General features: G+C 41.5%; 1 protein-coding gene across 1 annotated transcript in view; it reads right to left on the bottom strand.

The window, feature by feature from the left end:
• The window catches only part of ZFHX4 (zinc finger homeobox 4), a 185,838-nt gene that overhangs the window by 24,340 nt on the left and 142,432 nt on the right, over nucleotides 1–19,066 (bottom strand). The window contains exons 5-6 of the mRNA XM_036338565.1: nucleotides 9,675–9,743; nucleotides 3,003–3,122 (exon numbers count right to left, since the gene is read on the bottom strand). Of these exons, the coding sequence (XP_036194458.1) occupies nucleotides 3,003–3,122; nucleotides 9,675–9,743 (189 nt within the window). The remainder of the gene's footprint in view (nucleotides 1–3,002; nucleotides 3,123–9,674; nucleotides 9,744–19,066) is intronic.

The raw sequence follows: 19,066 nt of genomic DNA, 5'->3' as shown, positions 1-19,066 counted from the left end.
CTACTTAATAATTTTCAACCTTTAAAATACAGAAGGTTGTAAAATGGTTTATACTCATAATAAATGAGGAAAATCCAATAACACATATGTACTCAAAGCAAATCTTGAAAAAACAATAAAACAAAATAACAGTTATTTTAAATATTTTATGAATCAATGTATTTGATAATATTTGAATACTATAAAACTTGAATATAACAGAAGAGGTTATTCAATGCCAAATAATTCCAAATGATAATTACCAGTACAGTATTCTTTCTAATGAGACTGGAATGAAAGGATAATTTTAATTGCAATAATGAAGGTTAATTTCCATCTTTCCTCGTGTTTACTCCCTTATTAAAAAGTGGTCCCCTTAGCCATGGCAGAGACATATTACATTTTCAATGCAAATGTATTAATCTGGATAAACTCTATATTAATTCTTGTACTGCACAGAGCTGTAATTTGGATTATAATTAATCTAAAGTGGCACTAGATTTAAATGACAATATAAATGAGGCATTAGGAGGCTTTTCTATTATGAATGAATATTCAACAAATACAACTTGCATATTGCCAAGTCTCATTTTGAAAGCTCCAGTGCTGGAGATTAATGTCCGCAACTCTGCACAACAGCTTACACAAACAGGGTCTTTCTAACACGTGTTCATTCCTTCCTGTCTCAAAAATTCAGCGCTCAAGTGGAGACACGCTGTTTTCCCATCTAACACACTAAGATAGTGATTAATTTTGCTCGTATTTTTTGACATTTATAACTGACATAAGAAGAAAAACAATATATACAGAAGTGGTTATTCAATCGTTAGCAATATTTACAAGGAAAAAAATCCATGTAATAGTTTTTTCACCTAATCAGATTCCATTCAGAAGGCAGAAAACTTGGTTAAAAGTTCATGCCAGTTGTCAATAACAAGAATTGTCTTGAAGTCTGGGAGGTTTCAAAGCTAAATATTTGCATCTCAGTCATTTCTTTTAGTTGGTTTTAAAGTTCATTTTTATCCGTTTAGATATACCTGGGGAGGCATTTCTGCAGGGATAAAATGGGTTTTAAACAGCTCCCCTTCCGCAGCGCTCTGTGTCCTCTCCCGTGCTGCAGTCCTGTTTCAGTGGCACCAGTAGGCACATAAGAAGGGACAGTCACTCATCAGGCCACTAGGAAGTGATGAGCCCATCATTTATGCAGAGAAATGAACTTTACTGGTGGGGATGGAGTGCCTGTGTCTGAGGTGGTGTTCCAGGTAAGACTCCTCTCTCAATGTAAGAGTGGAGCCATTTTCAAGAGATTCCAGAATCCATCCTTCATAGGGTGTTAGATATTTAAAACCAAGCATGTCACGCACCTGAGTATCAGAGGGCAATCAGTGTAACACGAATGTGCTGTGTTTCATATGTTCTTCTGAAGTCTAAGGGCAGGGGAGGGGGCGCTCCTCTAGAATCTCTGTCAGTATGACTGTGAGAGGGACACCACTGAACACAGGCAGGACCCTGCCCTTCCAGAAGCAAGCAGGCAAGCAGCGGGCCCTGATGAGGTCCATCCTCCAGAGTGAATCAACTGACTACCGGGCTATTTCCAACTCTTCAAATGAGGTTTAGACAGCACTACCCTTGACCTTAACCAATTGCCAGGTACTTCAAACTCCTGGTCAGTAACCCCAAGAGCTGAGTTCCTAACACACAGCTATGGCATCTTTTTCACATTGCTTTCGGCTCAATACCAACCTCACATCTTCTTTGTTTAAGGCAAATTGGAATCATATGTTCACCACTAGATCCTCGGCGCAAATTGAAGTGGTGCTTTCCCACTGGACTCCTGAGGGCAATTTAGCATCGAACGGCGAGGGGTGGGAGCAGGGAGGCCCTTGGAGTAATTTTTGAAGGGAATGCAAAACCAAGATACGCAGATGACTGAATTACAAATGTGAGATAATTCAGGCTTAAATGGACTTGCACATGAAAATGGTATATATATCTTTTTGCACAACCCAATGTCTTCATAGTGAAAACGAGCTTCTTTATGGGAGGCTGTCACTAGAACTCAAGGAAAAGATAGATGACTACCTGAAGCTAATAGGCTTGAACCCGTTGCAGCAGTTCCCCTGCTTCAATGAGCCCAACATAATAAAACTAGGTACAGCGTGCAGCAAAAGTAGCCAATGTAATATTTATTCATCGTGACTGTAGATTTCCATCTCATACATACAAAGTATGGATGAAGTCATATATTTGCCAAATCAAACACAGGAAAAGCCTTAGGTATCCGCACCAGATGCTGGCCTAGGGTTTGTTTGTGCACAAGTAAATGTCATGACATGAAGGTTTGTTTTCCGAGACAGTAGCTTTCATTACTGGGATTTGTCTATTCTGGAAGATCAAAATTACCCAGCATCTAATCCCTTTTCAATGATATTTCCTCTTTCTTAGGCTGGATCATCTGTAAACTTTTTTCACTGGATTTCGTTTGAAATGCTTCAAATAGATGCCCTTAAAAAGGGCAAATTCCTGAGTGTACATTGTAAAAAAAAAAAAAAAAAGCGAGGAAAAATAACATTTATTTTTAGGGTTACGTGGTTGGTGTGTGTGTGTGTGTGGGGGGGTGTCTGTGATTGAATGAAAAAATCCAAGTGATATCTAATCCTGCGCTTATGAAAAATTAATATGCCATCAGAGGAATCACAAGTATAGCTAAGATTAATGAAAGGCGCTTAAAAAATTACAAGCACACAAACTGATTTGATTAAAAAATAATCTCGCTGGTCGTCCTGTAATATTCTTCAACTTACCCACATCTATTCTGTCAGATGGTTATGATTAAAAAATAGGTCAATGGGAGGCTACTGATAGAAGTCACATGCAAAATGCGCATGCGATGGATAGTAGTGGAAGTGTTAGACAGTTTCAAATGAATAAAAGCTTTTAATAAGTGTGGGGATGGGGTGAAGGCAAGGCTGATTTGGGGTTGTGGGGTGGGGGAAGAAAGGGGAAAGAGTTTAGCATCTTACCGGGGTCTTTACTGGAGGAGTTTTTGCCTTCACCAGGGTCTCTCTCATTTGTGTCTTTCTCATCCTCTTCGGCCACCGGTGTCGGCTTAAGAGGCCCTTCTGCCTCCTCACTTGGTTCTTCTGTTCAGAAAGGCAGACTGGTCAGTAGGATTGGGACACCCCCCACCCCCAAATGCACACTCAAATAATTACGTGACCATTCACAAACTTGGTCACCTATGAACCATCTGCAGACACCCATTCTCAAAAGAGGACATACATTTATTCAAAACTTCAGAACCTGATGATGGTACCAATACAAATGTTTATCTCAAGCAACTTCTTTTATATCCACTGAGCACATGGGCCTGTACTCAAAGAGAAATCACTTTAAGCACAGGTGAAGCCAGGAAAGCTGGAAACATGGGTGGGAGGCAGTTCTGTCATAATAGAAGCTTCTAAGCCACATGGACCCCCTGTTCCATGGACTAGGGTAGATAGCAGAACAAACCAAATCCCTAGAAAAAAATCCTCCATGAAAGGATGGGACAGTGATGGGTTAACTCTAAGACAGGTGTTCCTCCTGCCTTCAGCCCCCGGACCCCAGAGGAATTCTTTGGAATTCATCTGAGTAGGATCTCAAAAGTTCAGTTGCACTGGGATTTGTTTTTCTCTACAGGGGGAGCTATACAGGGCGCAGGACATAAGAAGGTCTATTTCTTCTATGACAACCACATCACCCCACACCTCATTCACGGGTTCACACCAGCTAGATTACATGGAAATCCTCATAGTAACTCAACCCTATTTAATTATTCTGTAAATCTGAGGTGTGCCGCTGCCGGTGGGTTAATCTGTTTATGCAGTTAGCCTCCGTGCTGGATCTGGGCAGCACTAATCCGTGAACGGCCCACTGTTCTCCTCTAGCCTGTGATCATTTGTCTCTCACTGTGCTGATGTCACATTTTAATGAATTTTTAGCAATCCGAGTCATGCCAGATAGCCAGACTTGCACCTCCCCGCAGCAGGGCATGCTGTTTTCACGGCGGCACAAAATAATAAAAAATAAAAATCATATTCCCCCATCCAGGTAGGAATTACAGACATGAGGAGGAGGAGGTAAAATGGGATTTGAAGCGCCAGGCTGCTCAATTTCATAAAATCTTTAATGACCAAATAAATTAACCCTGGAAAGGCAAAAGGTCGCCGCCACATATGCATACGCGTGTCTATTTGCTTTTGATAAGCAGAGCTTTTATGCGGAGAACATGATACAATTAACCCTTCAATAACCATACAAAACGCTGCTACGGACATTTTAAGTGTCAAGCATTAACCGAAAATTACACACTGCATAAAATTTTCATTGCAAATGCTGTAGTGATTGAAAGGGGGAATCGCGGCCCGCTCCACACCCCATGTTTTATTAATAACATTCTGACAGCAGAATGAAATATCCACCGTCATGTGTAGCAGCTGAGCACACACACAGAATGCTATTGTCTCCCTGGCCCACCCCGCTCTCTACCGTGAGAGCGGGACCCAGCACAGGGGACGGTGCTGGGCTCAGATGGGGCAGCTCCACAGCTCAGGGAAAGCAAGGCCAGGCGATACATCTGCAGTGAGGGTTTGCTTCCACTGCGTCCTCAACAGCCCCCACAAGTCCATTTACTCTAGGTCTGCTCTGTGCTGCTGAACAGCAGCAGCGGGGAGTTCCTGGTGGAGGAGTCAGGCGTCTGAGGGTTTGAGGGGAGTGTCCCTTTCAGGCCAATCACGTGGAGATTGTACTTTAGGAAGAGAGAATGACGCTTGTTAGGGCTCCAGCCTGCTTTCACCAGCCACGATCATCACTGATCAAACCCAGGCTCCTGGCCCCTGCATGAGGCCAGGCTGAGAGGGGACAGCGGCTGGCTTGGTGAGGGAGGGTGGGTGGCGGAGATCATGACCAGATTGGGCTGTGTCCCTGCCAAGTCCACACACGTGACGTGACACCCGGTGGCAGGCCTCGACCTGTGACAGCCCACGGCAATTACTCTCCAGCTCGTCCTGGGGAAGGGAGGCCAGACTTCTTGGAGTAGATTTACTGAACCTTTCCCCCAGGGCTGGAAAATGAAGTGTCACCGTGGTCCCGGTGTCCTTATCTTGAGGGGACATAAAATTGTAAGGGCTATCGCAACTCCCATTAATAAAACATGGGGTGTCAGGAGGAGAGGACGAAAATTATGAAGGTACTCCAAGAAAAACTACAGTGTAATCTGGGTCTCATCGCATGCTTTGCGCAGGGGCCGATTCTTCATTTTCTCATATGTGTTTTAAGGGCGAGAGAAATTCCCAGACATGTTCCTCTATACATCACCGTGGTGTCTGACCTCCGCCTGACCCTGGCCGCAGTTTGAGAAATCTGAATGTGAACAAAGCCTGTGTCAGCAGCACGGAGCGACCGCCATCAACTTAATCGCAAACAGCAGTTCTGAGGCCATAACTTTGCCCGGCTCGTCCAAGCCACAGCACAGACCCTCCGGAGCTGGCTCTGCCCGCACAGCCTCTGCCGCTGGACATTCCCCCCTCTTTCCTGGCTCTGCCTTTGAAGTCGGCGGGCAATTAGCTCTAATGCTCCAGCAATTCAGACCTGTTTTGTGGTTTCGAAGGCGAGAGCTGTTTATTACAGGTGGGCACTTTGGAGCCATAGAACTTTGCAAATTTGTAATCATGCAAAAAATAATCAAAGGGTAACTTATATCCACCACCATAAAGTTTCATACGAGTCTAAAAAAAAAAAAAGGCTCACTTTGGTTCTTAGAGTTTTTGAAATGAAGCTGACATTCGCTTTATAAATAGACTTTAGAGTTGGGAGGATTAATGTGGAGAAACCACTCTCTCCCTAGGAAAGCGGGATGTTGGCGTTGGGGTTGCGGGAGGAGTGGCTGAGTTCTGATTCTCAAGTAGCAGCTTCCTCCATGTAAAATGCCGTCAAGTGTAAGATGCGTTGTAGGAAACAAACCAAAAAACCAAAAATATATACGTGACATTAAATGTGCTCAAGGGATGCTTTAGAACTGAGGGAAATGACATAAATTCAATTACGTAAAATTCCAAAATGAAGATACTAACGTACATAAAATTCCCAAAGAGGCTAATGCAGCTGTCATTTTCACCAATAGGTTTCTTCACTAATATCGTACATGTAATCCTAATACAGGTATTATCACATTTCATAATACTGCTGCTTTCACAGCATATATATCTTTACTCTTTTGCTTCATGTAATATAAAAACACAATATTTCTTCATATATTAAACTTTAAGATATGAATGTAGTTAAGCTTAAAATGAACACAGGAGTCCACTAGGACTTCCCAGTTTTCAGACAAATAGTATACATTTATATTTTTAAATGTTCCGAAGTAATACTATAGTCTTATAGAAGTTCAGTACAATTAATTTCCCGTAGCATTTTTATCATGGATAAAATGGTGATCTTATAAAAGTCATTTTGTATATACACATAAACTATTTTTAAAAGAAATGTTTTGAATGACTAGCTCAGAGTATTTTCATTTGAATAATGAAAATGATTAGAAAATCTCAATTTATTCTATAAAATCATAATACACATTTTGAAGCACGTCTACGCCAGGGATACACTGCTGATCTAGGAGCCAGCCAACTGCCCTTGGTTCCCGGGCTTTCTCCCACAGTGGGCTTGGGGACCTTCTCTCTGAGTCCTCAAAGGCAGTGGTCGCCAACCCGTGGTCCCTGAGGTCCGAAAGGTTGGAGACCGCTGCTCTAAGGAAAGCGTTGCACACTTTTTAGCCCATGAAGTAATCATATAAAGAGGAAGCAGAGGACAGTGAGTAACTTAAATATCTTTAGTTTTATATACTGAGCATCTCTTCAAAGCACCTGGCTTGTAAGAATTCTTCCCTGGACGCCTGCACTCTCTCCCTGTCCAGTCCCACCACCAACCTCCAAATCTACCCTCTGTATGAGCTACTTCAACCTACTAAAATCTTTTAGTGACTCACTAGCAAAAGTTCAATCTTCTGTGCATGGAAAGAATACCTCCGAGATACCTGGTCCTTGTCCACCAGTCCAGTCTCATTATTTTTTCCCACTTCCTACCTAGCACTTAATACTTAAAACAACAAACAAACAACCCTTGTGGGTGTGGCTCAGTTGGCTGAGCACTGTCCTGTGCACCAGGTCACAGGTTCAATTTCTGGTCAGGGAGTCCCCGGTGTAGGTGTGTGCAGGAGGCAACCAATTGATGTTTCTCTCTCATAGCACATCAATATTTCTCTCTTTCTCTCCCTCTCCCTTTCTCTTTCTCTAAAATCAATAAAAACATTTTTTAAATTGCATCATCAGAGTTACCTGCTAGACTTGTTAGAAATCAGACTGTGTGCTCCACCCCTGGAATTTATAATTCAGGAGCTTTAGAGGGAGGCCTGGGAATTTACATCTCTATGCTCCCAGGTGAACATGATGCTTCTAATCCAGGACCACATTTCATGAACCACTATTCTAGAAACACGTGACTGTTATTAATATTGCTTTCCAGTACATATCATTATATTTCCCTGTCTTATCTAGGACTTTTCTATACTACATATATTTTTTTCCTTCAAGCCCAGCTTGGGAAATACCAGTTTCATCATCTGTAAAAAATGGAATTAACAATGCCTACCTCATTGGTTTGTTATAATATATAAAAATCAGTCAGCACACAGCCTAACAAACTAAGTGTTTCAAAATGCTGGCTGTGCTATTACTATTAATTATTTCTTTATCCAAAAAGTCTTACCTAAATCTGGAATTGGGATTAATGTTTCTGAATAAGATTTCATTCTTTTTTCTCTACATGGATGTCTAACAACTTACCACAGTATTTGGAAATGATCCATGTACTGTGCCTATTTTCCCTGATAGCTACACATTTACTGAAAATAGTGATTATCTTATTGCTCCTTGTGCCAGAGCACCTGGAACAGTGCCTGGAATAGAGTAGGCAGGCAATACAGAGTTGTTGAAACACTAAATTGAATTTAGGATGCAAAACTGAAGAAGAGGAGGAGGCGTCCAGACACTATGCCATTCTTCTCTTCCCCTTCAATAAAACTCAAAAAGGATTGTTTGTTTGTTTGGATTGGTGTCGGGCTGGTTTGGGAGTCCTTACATTTTCTCTTTCTACTAAAAATGAATTCATTATCCAACCCTCCAGTCTGACTTCACACCAATTGTTCCTCTCAAAGCCACCGACAACTTCCAAGCTGTGAAATCCAGTGGCCATGAAGGTGTCTGCTCAGATGTGATCACACCCTCCTCCTGGGGACCACACCTGACAACCTTGCTTGAGCACTGTACCTCTCTTGCTTCTTTGATCTCATTTACTACAATCTGCAAATAACTTGTTTATTTGTATAGACATGTTGTCCAAAAATCTTATTCAAGACTTATGCCCAGCAGTCACTGGCACTAATACTTTGAGTGAAGTCGATGACTCCTAGTTTTCTTACTCAGGGTAACCAGGTCTATGGCATGATGTCATCGGTTGAAATGAAGAAAAAGAGGAGAAGAAATGGTTTTGCAGAAAAGAGAAGTTCAATTTGGAATTTGTTATATTTGACTTCCCTATAGAACATCTCCATGGAAATATGCAGAAGGCATGGGAACATCTAAATATAAAGTTTCTCAGAGAGACTGAGTAAGATGGAGATTTTGTAAACAAAGACAATAAATAAATATGTCAACAGGGAGTGGTATCCTTTTAGTTTGACAATTTTGGTCATAGCCTTGACTTTGCCCTATTATTTCCAACCAGGTCATTAATGAAATCTTTTCATTGATTTGAGGTGAGGAAGGCAAATCGGGCTTGTGCTATTTTATCTTAAGTATGCTCTCTAGTTTTCTAGGGGAAAAATAACATATGTAATAAAAAAGTTTTTATGAGAGATGCATAGGTGAAGGTAAACTCTGAATAATTTTTGACGGAAATCCTGACTTTATATTGCTGGAATGTTTTCACTTGCAAAACTGTTTTTGGGGGTTTTTTTGTAAAGTATTTCAATACCCCATTATGAATGCGAAGGACTTTTTATAATCATTTTTTGTTCTATATAACACATTATTATTCCAATTGTATAAATCTGGGGACTGGGATCATGTTTATATAGCAGAAATAAATGAGGTGTGTTGTAGCAACATGGGTGAGTTTCCTCTTAAATTATCTGAATATAATGCAGCTAACAAGGCCTGGCTGCCATTTTTTAACATACACATATACACACAAAGCACAGGGAATAGTAAATGTGTTGACATGGCTACACAAAATCCAATCAACCCATTGACTGCCAAAAATAACTCCACCATCCAGGTTTTTTTAATTGTGTAAAAATAATATCTGGCTTTCTGGCTTATCCTTTGTATAAAATCGACCACTTCGGTGAAACTTCACAGTGTACACATGCAGATGTGAGAAATTATCCAGCAGATGTTACTCATTCTTTAAAAAATGTCACTTTACATAGGCATCCAAACATACAGATATATTTGCTTTTGCTATTAACTTGTTTCTATAAGGGATCTGATCAGATCTAATTGGAGCAGTTCCAGAGATCCGTGCATTACATAAATGATGAGAGTAACAACTGTAGGACAGACAGACACGCTTTTGAGAAGGAACAGACCAATTACCTGAGGTCACTCTCAGCTGCTGCTCCGACAGGTCATCCTCACAGGTCCTGGCTCCCAAAGAGGCAGATTCTGCAGAGAACATCGGAGCGAAAGGTGGTCAGCTCTGCAGTCACAGCCAACAGCACAAGAACCCCATTTGGCTTCCAATGAGATAACTGTGTGGTGGGGCGCAGGGGAGTCTTAGGATCATCTTACATCCTAGTGAGCAGTGGTGAGCAAGATGAGTCAGACAGGGGTGCCCTGAGATTGAATTTCCAACGATGGGCAGTGCACAACGAACACCACGATGTAGTTCAAATATAGAAGCAGGAAAGGCTCATTGTGACTTGGGTCTCTGGCTAAGTCTACATCATAGTGGCCATGGCACATGACATAAATTATAAGCATGCTTTTACTTCTCTGTCAAAGTAGCAAAAAACAACAACAGTAACAACAACAAACACCCTCAATATATGGTAGCTGCTGTGAGACCAAAGCTGAAAACAATCACTTCAGGAAATGTCCAAGTCATCAATAAACGCCATAGGAGACCCAGCTCTTTTATTTGCGCTCCACAGCAGAAGGCCAGCGATGGCCTGGTTTGCTAAACTAAACCCCAAACACAAATCATGATTTTCATCCAATTCCATGCTTCCTTTGTATTCCCTATTGTAGGGAAATCTAGAAAAAAACAACAACTAGGCCTTAGAAATCAGCACCAACACCTCCCTCTTCCTCCCCACTGAGTCATCACTCGCTCTTGGTTCCGTTCGACAACGGCCCCTGTCCCATGTGTTTCTCTGGTCCCCCGTCACCCTCTCATTTCTGGCAATTTCAGTCGCTTCCAGAGCAATCTCCCTGCCTCGAATTCCAATCGAATCTCTCATAATATCTTGAGAGCTATTTTTCAAGAATACAGAATTGTATGAGCACAAATCCTGGCTCTACCACTTTCTAGATATGGGACCTTTGTATACCACTCAATCCCCTCATTTGTAAAATGCAGCTATAATCAGTAATTGCAAGAGAAAATAATACAGACATGAGATGGTCTTCCAAGCGGAAAAAAGGCCAAATCTTATTGACAAATTTTAAAAAAGTGGTCATGGGATTCTTACACTGACAAAGACAGTCATGCTCATCTAGCAATAGCATCTCTGGTTGATTCTGAAGGTTTTAATTAAACAAATAATTAACCTTGAAAATAGAAGTGCACACCAAGGCACTATTATTGCTTTTGCTAATTGTTGTTCCTCCTATGTATAAAACCTTTGGCCTTTGGTGGTAATCTACTTAAAAATAATACAATCAGTACAAATACTCGGTAGCTTCCCATCACCAACTAAAAACATTATGTTTTCTTGTAACTGTCTCTTACATTTGTCTGGAAAGGAAGAATTTATCCTCAGTCTTTGCTTCTAAATCCAGCAATAGCTCCCAAACAGATCACAGTACTGAAGCCCATCCCTCATGTCACTCAAGAAGCCCACCTTCTTCCGCACGATATCTCTCTCTCTCTCTCTCTCTCTCTCTCTCTCTCTCTCTCTCTCTCTCTCTCTCTCTCTCTCTCTCTCTCATCTTGATGCCCTGAGCAATGTTGTTCCTGGTATATGTTTAATGTCTTTTTGTTTTATCATGTTAAACTCTTATTCTTCCCTCAAAACCCAAAGCAAGTGCCACCTCCTTCATGCTCCCATAACAATTAGCTTACACATATGTGACAGGAATTAGTGTCTGTTTTTGGTATAACTTAAAGAGCTCTGAATTTAGAGTCCCAGGCTCTGGGATACTATATGAAATTCTCATTTTGATATTCACCTGTGTTAGGATACTTTTATTCAATATCCTCATCCATGCTTTATAACCTGAAACAGATGACTCCCAAAAAGACACTAATTCCTTCACATATATGAATGTGTGTGTAAAGCAATTTTCCCCTCTTTTCTAGCAAAAAAAGGAGTAATTTGTCAAGGAACCCTTAGTGTTTTACACACACACACCAATAATGTATTAAAGAGACTAGTTCAAATAGATATCAGTAGTACTTCAGTGAGCTAGACCAGATGACTGCTATCCTTAAAGATATATTAAGATAAAAATAAAGCAATGACAACTTAGTAAGAGTGTATCTCTGCTGGGTACTGTGATAACTACTCGTATAAAAACAGGCATGCAGTCCCCACAATCAAATCACGAGGCTTGATTAGTCCTTATTTACACATCAGGAGGCTGGGGCACAGAGAGGTTGAGGTAGCCCTCTGTCCTCAGGCTCCAAGTGTGAGCCTGACGAGCTTGGAACAAACCCCAGGGGGCCTGGTACAAAACTCTGAGGAATCTGGGATGTGTCCAGTCGGAAGAACACAATAGTTAGGAGCCTAGGAAAGTTTCCTATCTTTGTGAAGGCGAGAAACCAAGAGGGAAAAAGAAAAAAAACCAAAAAACAAAGCAACTGTTCACTAGCAACTGTTCACTAGTCCTGCGAACATTCTGATATTTCATAAAAGATTTATATTCTTTGAATATGAAATGTGACCAAATAATCATTTGGTACCACATGGAAATCATTTAAGAGTGATTTAAGGAGATGTACAAAATGTTCAAACCAGAAACTGTTTTTTAACCTCACAAATTAGGTCACGTGGCACTGGAGTCGGCCCCAGTGACAGTGACTGGGGCGAGTGAGTTCATAAATGAATGTCGTTCAGTATACCAGCAATGTTTTTTTTTTAGATTCTCAACAGTGTTGCTCCCTTTATATAAATGAAAACATTTTAATAAAGGAGCTTTTAGCTTATCAAACAAACCGGTTAACTTACACTTCTCTGCCAGTGTACAATGAATTGTGCGAAATCTGGCAATGACACACAGCATCTTTCAATATTTCCCTCGCATAATTGCTCTGTAATAACAAATCTGACTGCTGTTAACATGGTCTGTCCCTTTCGAGGGTGATTTAATTAGATTACTAATTTGTGTTCTCTAGCACCTAACCTTTCTGGTTTAATACTATTAAAAATAGTAACACTGACAGTTTATCCAGTACTCTATTCTGTCAGTTTGGCAATGATCACAGATTTGAAAACCGTACCAAATTACTCTATTTTGATTAACATGACGTGGGCCATGTTTTTCTGTGTAATAGTTTATTGATCATCACCATCACCATCCTCAACAACACTTACAGAGGACTTGCTCTGTTCCAGGTGTGACTGATGGACACCCCAAGAAACGGGCGGAGCTAGGATTTGAACGCACACAGCTTTATTCCACGGATCATCCTCTTAACCACAATGGCATACTGAGCCACATATTTAAGATCCTAAAAGTAGTTTTTCTCTTAATTCTGCAATGATTCCTCATGTTCATTTTTCTCATTTGGCCTGAATTCTAACCACCTATGCTCTTAGCCTAACTCAAAGGGTTCCACTCCCAATGCAATGCTTAAAACCTAAATTTGGGAGATTCCTCTTCCCTTTAATTGATAAGAATGGATGTTCTCACAGCTCTCTCTCATTTCCTTGCTCTGTGACATCCCCTCACTAACTCCCCATCTCATTTCTCCTTCTGACCTTTCCCTTCCCTTATATAAATACTATTGATCCTGGTAAATAAACTGATAACTTTCAGGCATCTAATCTTAGTTCAAAATCAAGCTCTCATCTTCCAAATCTTTTTGCCCCTGCTAATCCTATGTAATAAAAGGCTAATATGCAAATTGTCCCCATAGGTGGGAGTTTGGCAGACCGGGAGTTAGAGGTGCGCTGACCACCAGGGCTGGTGCGGAACACGGAGGACATCGATGACGCAGCGATGGCAGTGGGCGGCAGTGGAAGCACTGCTGGTCCCGATGGGCCCCGATGAGAGTGGGACCGCGGCGGGATGGTGGAGCAGGTGAGCGGGCAGCACCAGGCCAAGGTGGGTGCAAGCGGGAGACCCAATTGCCCCGCTGGTTGCCGCATAGATGGCGGTCAGCAGCGGCAACGGGGAGTGGGGCCAGTGAGTGGGTGGCACCAGGCCAAGGCAGGTGTAAGCAGGGGCCCCTGATTGCACTGCCAATCACCCCAAAGATGGCAACTGGCAGCAGCGGCTCCAGGCCAAGGCGAGTGCAAATGGGGGCCCTGATTGCCCTGCCAGTTGCCCCACAGATCGGCCCTGATCGCCAGCCAGGCCTAGGGACCCTACCCATGCACAAATTTCATGCACCGGGCCTCTAGTCTATATATAAAAAAGGCTAATATGCAAAGTGTCCCCTCGGGAGTTCGATCACTTGCTATGATGTGCACTGACCACCAGGGGGCAGAGCAGAATGAAGAAAGGCCCCAGCCGGTGGCCAGCAGCTGGGGGAGGAAGGTCCCAGCTGGCAGCCAGAAGGAAGCCCCCCGGCAGGCAGCCAAAAGGCCCTGATTGGCCCTGATAGCTGGCCAGGCCTAGGGAACCTACCCATGTACAACATTCATGCACCGGTCCTGTAGTTGGAATAATATTGTTTAAAAAAAGATAATCATTAAAAACCTGATGGTCAGGGAAAGATCTGGAATTTTATTAAACAGTCTAGATACATAAACAGAATTCTAAGTTTAAGGTTTCTTGTTGTGTTTGTGGAATAAATGTAATCTAATCTGCACTTGATGATTGCAACAGCCATGTGCTTTTTATATTCTTATCAGCAAAATTTGGGAAGCATTTGGCACAAGTTCAGTAGAAAATAGAATTTTTAAAACAATGGGTGAATGTTTAAGCTGCCAAGTATTATACTAGGGTGGGATTTGCCTACAAAACTCCCACATCTCACCCCTACCACTGGTTTGTTAATGCATCAAACAATAAGGCGTATCACTATTTTTATTTTTTAATATATTTTTTAGTGATTTCAGAGAGGAAGGGAGAGGGAGAGAGAGCTGGGAACATCAATGATGAGAGAAAATCATTAATCAACTGCCTCCTACACACTCCCTACTGGAGATCCAGCCCACAATCTGGGCATGTGGCCTGACCTGGAATCAAACTGTGACCTCCTGGTTCATAGGTTGAAGCTCAACCACCTAGCCACGCTGGCTGGGTTGTATCACTATTTTTTATCAACATGTTCAGCACATAAAATAAAATATATATAGCCAACAGAATATTAAGCCAAGTGGCCTAAACTGATAAAAAGAAAAAAAAAAACATTTTTTCTGTATCTCAGGTAATATTATTCTTAGTTCTACTTCACTTTCATCCACACACAAAAAAAAAGGAGGAGGAAGAGGAAGTAGACAAGGAGGAGGAAGAAGAAAAAGAAGAACCCATTTCTTACTTTTTAATTGGAGAATAAGACTAAATTTTAAAAGTCCACAAATTGCAACAAGGCTTCTGGGTCCCCCTCATCTCCCTTGAGGCCCCTCCCACCTCCAGCACAGCTCTGTGATGTTTCACAGACTGAATACAAAAGAGAAAATATCTGCAGCTCTCTCAATTTCAAAATAATATAAGAACACTTGTCAGAAACCTGTTAAGTGCTAAGCATGTAACATGTATTCTGTTACTCAGTCCTTGCAGTAAATCTATTAAAAAAACATTGCTTTTACGGAAGAGATGAGATATCAAAGGTCAGACATTTTAAGTAATTTTTTCCAAAAGCTAAGAGCAGCAGAGGGAGGGTTTGGACTGAGTCTGTCTGGCTCTAAAATTCTGTGTTCTCCTCTGAACAACACTCCCTCCAGGCAGCCCCCAGGACTCCGGGGCCAGGAAGTCTAAAATCTTTGGTTTTCCTACCTCCTAAAAACAAACAAAACAACAACAACAACAAAACCCAGCTCAAACTCCCTCAAAGCAAATTCATCATCACAACATCAATATTTAGAAGATCACATCAGATTCAACATGTATTACTATCTTGGTAGTTACATCTGAATAAAGAACTCAGCACTGGCTTGTGCACTGCAAAAGCAAAGCCTGTTTTCAGAGGAAGCAAGTTTGCAATTAGAAATGATTTCAAGTGGTCTTCTCCACCCTTTTCCTATGTGGATACAAAGCATGCTCTTCTAAAAAGCAGAGCAACTCAGCATGCTACCAAATGGCTTTGAGTAACCAAGCAACATCATCTTTGTGGACCTGCCGTGCTTTCTCTTAAATTATTTCTCCCCTAGCAGTGAGAGACCGGAGCGCATTGGGTGCTCCAGGACCAATTATCGGAATGAGGCTGGATTTGTAATTCTTCATTTTCTGGAAAAGTGAAGCTCATTGCCCTGCCCGGTTTCACCCATAAGCTATTTTCATATAGTGAGGGAGGAGTTCCCTCCTGGGGCCTCTAGGCCAGGCATGTCTGATCACTTCTTCCTGCCTCTTGAATCATCTATGACCTCAGTTTAATGGGACTTCAAAAGAATTTAATAAGTGCCTGATATCAATTAGTTTCAATAAATTACTCATACACCTCCTTAATGTCTCATATTTTAAAGTACTCTTCCTGAACATTTTTTTACGTTTACTAATTCCTAATACACTTCTCCATGTAAGACTGTTTTATTTCTGAGAGTTCTGAAATTGAAAGATCAAACTTCTATTGTCATAACTTAGGAATAATATGTTCACAGCTATTAACCAGTTGCCCAGTTATTGAAACTTAAGTCCTTAAAGGATTTGTCACAATCTTTATATTCTCTACCCGGATGGATCTTGAGAGTATTATACTGAGTGAAATAGTCAGATGGAAAAGGGCAAGGACTTCCCAGCCGGTATGGCTTAGTAGCTGAGTGTTGACCTATGAACCAGAAGGTCATGGTTCGATTCCTGGTGAGGACACATGCCTGGGTTGCGGGCTCGATCTCCAGACAATCAATGATTCTCTCTCATTGTTGATGTTTCTACCTCTCTCTCCCTCTCCCTTCTCTGAAATCAGTAAATATATATATATACCAGTATATTTACAAAGACAAGGACCATATGATTTCATTCATATGTGGGATATAAAACAAAAAGCAACAAACGAACAAACAAACAAAAAAGCAAACTCATAGACACAGACAACAGCATGTGGTCACCAGAGCGGAAAGTGGGTGAGGGGAGAAGGAAGAGGGAAAAGGGCTCAAATCTGTGGTGACAGGAGACTAGTCTTCAGGTGGTGAGCAGAGCGTCCATACATATGATGATGTTATTAAGTTGTGCACCTGAAATGTATACAATATCATTAACCAATATGACCACAATAAATGTAATTTCTAAAATGTTGAAAACAATTTTCACTCCTTAGCATGTTGTGTTGGCTTCACTAGTCAGCTCATCAACACAGGAAGCACCTCTGTCCACATCCGGCTCCTCTGACCCACTAATGGCCTCTGTTCAGGTGGAGCACTGGCAGTTTTGTGGTTTTTTAATAAGATCTTGTTACTGATTGTGAGAGAGAGTGAGAGGAAGGGAGAGGGAAAGAGAGAGAGAAACACTGATGTGAAACATTGAGCATGGCCTCTGTGGGGGATCGAGCCCGCAACCCAGGCATGTGCTCTGAGAATCGAACCTGCAGCCTTTCAGTGCATGGGATGATGCTCAACTATCTGAGCTATATTGGCCAGGGCAGCACTGGCTGTTCATTTCAACCCTTTTCTTTCCATCTCATGGCTAGTTTGTAATCCAGGAACACCTCTACCTCCTTCTCCACAATTACCACATTTTGTGAATAGCCTCATTTAGGTCAATGTCTCCTGAAGTGATATTTTTTTAATTAAAAAGAAAATCATGTTAATCCAGTAGTGCAACTGTATTACTATTCCTTTAACTTTCTCAAAGGCTCTTCCAAGGTGATCATTGACCCTCAGGGCAATTGCATTTCTTTGTCCCCATCCTGCTACTTGGTTTTTGGAAGCCTCTATACCTGCTCTTACAGTTTCACCTGGAAGACCTCTGCAATGATGGGCACCTCCCCTAAGACAGCATTGTTTTAAAATTACTGCAACAATTAGAGCGTTGAATCGGGTTCACAACATTAAAAACATGTCCTGTGACCTGTAATGATTCCACAATTCCCACGATTTTACTGCAGGCACATTCAGTGAGTTACCTGGGTGTACTTCTTGGGAATCATTATCCATGAAGCACCCTGGTTCTCTCCTGTGTGGAGAACCAGGGCAAGAGGATCCGTGTTGAAATAATGGTCACTTTAAAAAAAAACTATTTGAGATTCATTCCTTTGCTTCAAATTTTGACCAAAGAGAAAAGGTGAGCCATCAGTGACATAAAAATTGCCCACTTCTGATATCTTTATCGGGCCCTTAGAAAGCCTGCATTGTTCAAAACATTATTTCATTAGGAGAATATTGATTAGTCTTACCCATATATTTGTGCTGGGGGGGGAAACATTTACTTAAGAACCAAATACCCTCGAGCTCAAATCCCAAGTCTACCCCTTTCTAGCGATTTGTCAATGCAAATTAGCCCCCCAGAAGCTCAGGATCCTACATGCGAAATGGAAACAAAAATACCCAGATTTCAGGGTGCAATAAAGTTAATGAATATATAGTATGTAGTACTGAATTAGTAATTGTACTCATGTGATTCTTTTGTGGCTTTGGTCTGTCCTGCCGAATACAAGTTAGTCAGAGAGAGGGTTGGTGTTCTGGCTTTTTAGATTATGTTTATATGTAATGTGCTCCCTGTCCATCAGTGATGTTTGTTTTAAGCCTTTAAAATATCACTATTATTTGTGTAGATATTTTGGAAATAGCAAATGTTAAAAAGACTAAACACTGGTTTCCTAAGCAATTTGAAAGTTGGTTTTTTTAAATCCTTAAGCAAATCTTACATAGGCTGCCATAAAAGTGGTACGTGAATCAAGTTCTAAAGACTGTTCAGGCCACACTGATTGGACCCTTTACAAAAGTTATAGTGAAGAAGATGAACTCTGAGGACTGGCACTGATAGACAAGTTGACCCTAGATTTCTCTTGCAAGAGAGGGACCCTCCCCTCCCCCATGCTAGACCCCCATTGTCAGCCTCTCTGAGGAGGAAAACTTGAGGAGAAGTCACAAGTAATCTCAGAATGTGCAGGACTGCAAACACGGCAGTGTCCAGAGCTCAAAAAGTATCCATTCACAGACAAACACTGAGCTTGAGTCATTTTCTAGAGTCTTTCTTACGTGCAGTCCCCTAAATCCGTGGTCGGCAAACTTCGGCTCTTTGGCCCCTTGAGTGTGGCTCTTCCTAAGCCTTTGGAGTACACTAATTAAGTTAATAACAATGTACCTACCTATATAGCTTAAGTTTAAAAAATTTGGCTCTCAAAAGAAATTTCAATCGTTGTACTGTTGATATTTGGCTCTGTTGACTAATGAGTTTGCCGACCACTGCCCTAAATCACATGCCCTACTGAACACATCATCAAGCACAAAACACTTTTTTCCTGCAAAGCAATTCACGGCGAACCACACAGACAATATTTT

Source organism: Myotis myotis, unplaced genomic scaffold (assembly GCF_014108235.1).
Source record: "Myotis myotis isolate mMyoMyo1 unplaced genomic scaffold, mMyoMyo1.p scaffold_m19_p_16, whole genome shotgun sequence".
Classification (NCBI taxonomy): Eukaryota; Metazoa; Chordata; class Mammalia; order Chiroptera; family Vespertilionidae; genus Myotis; species Myotis myotis.
The sequence above is the reverse complement of the archived record's forward strand: the minus strand, read 5'-3'. Positions and strand labels throughout refer to the sequence as shown.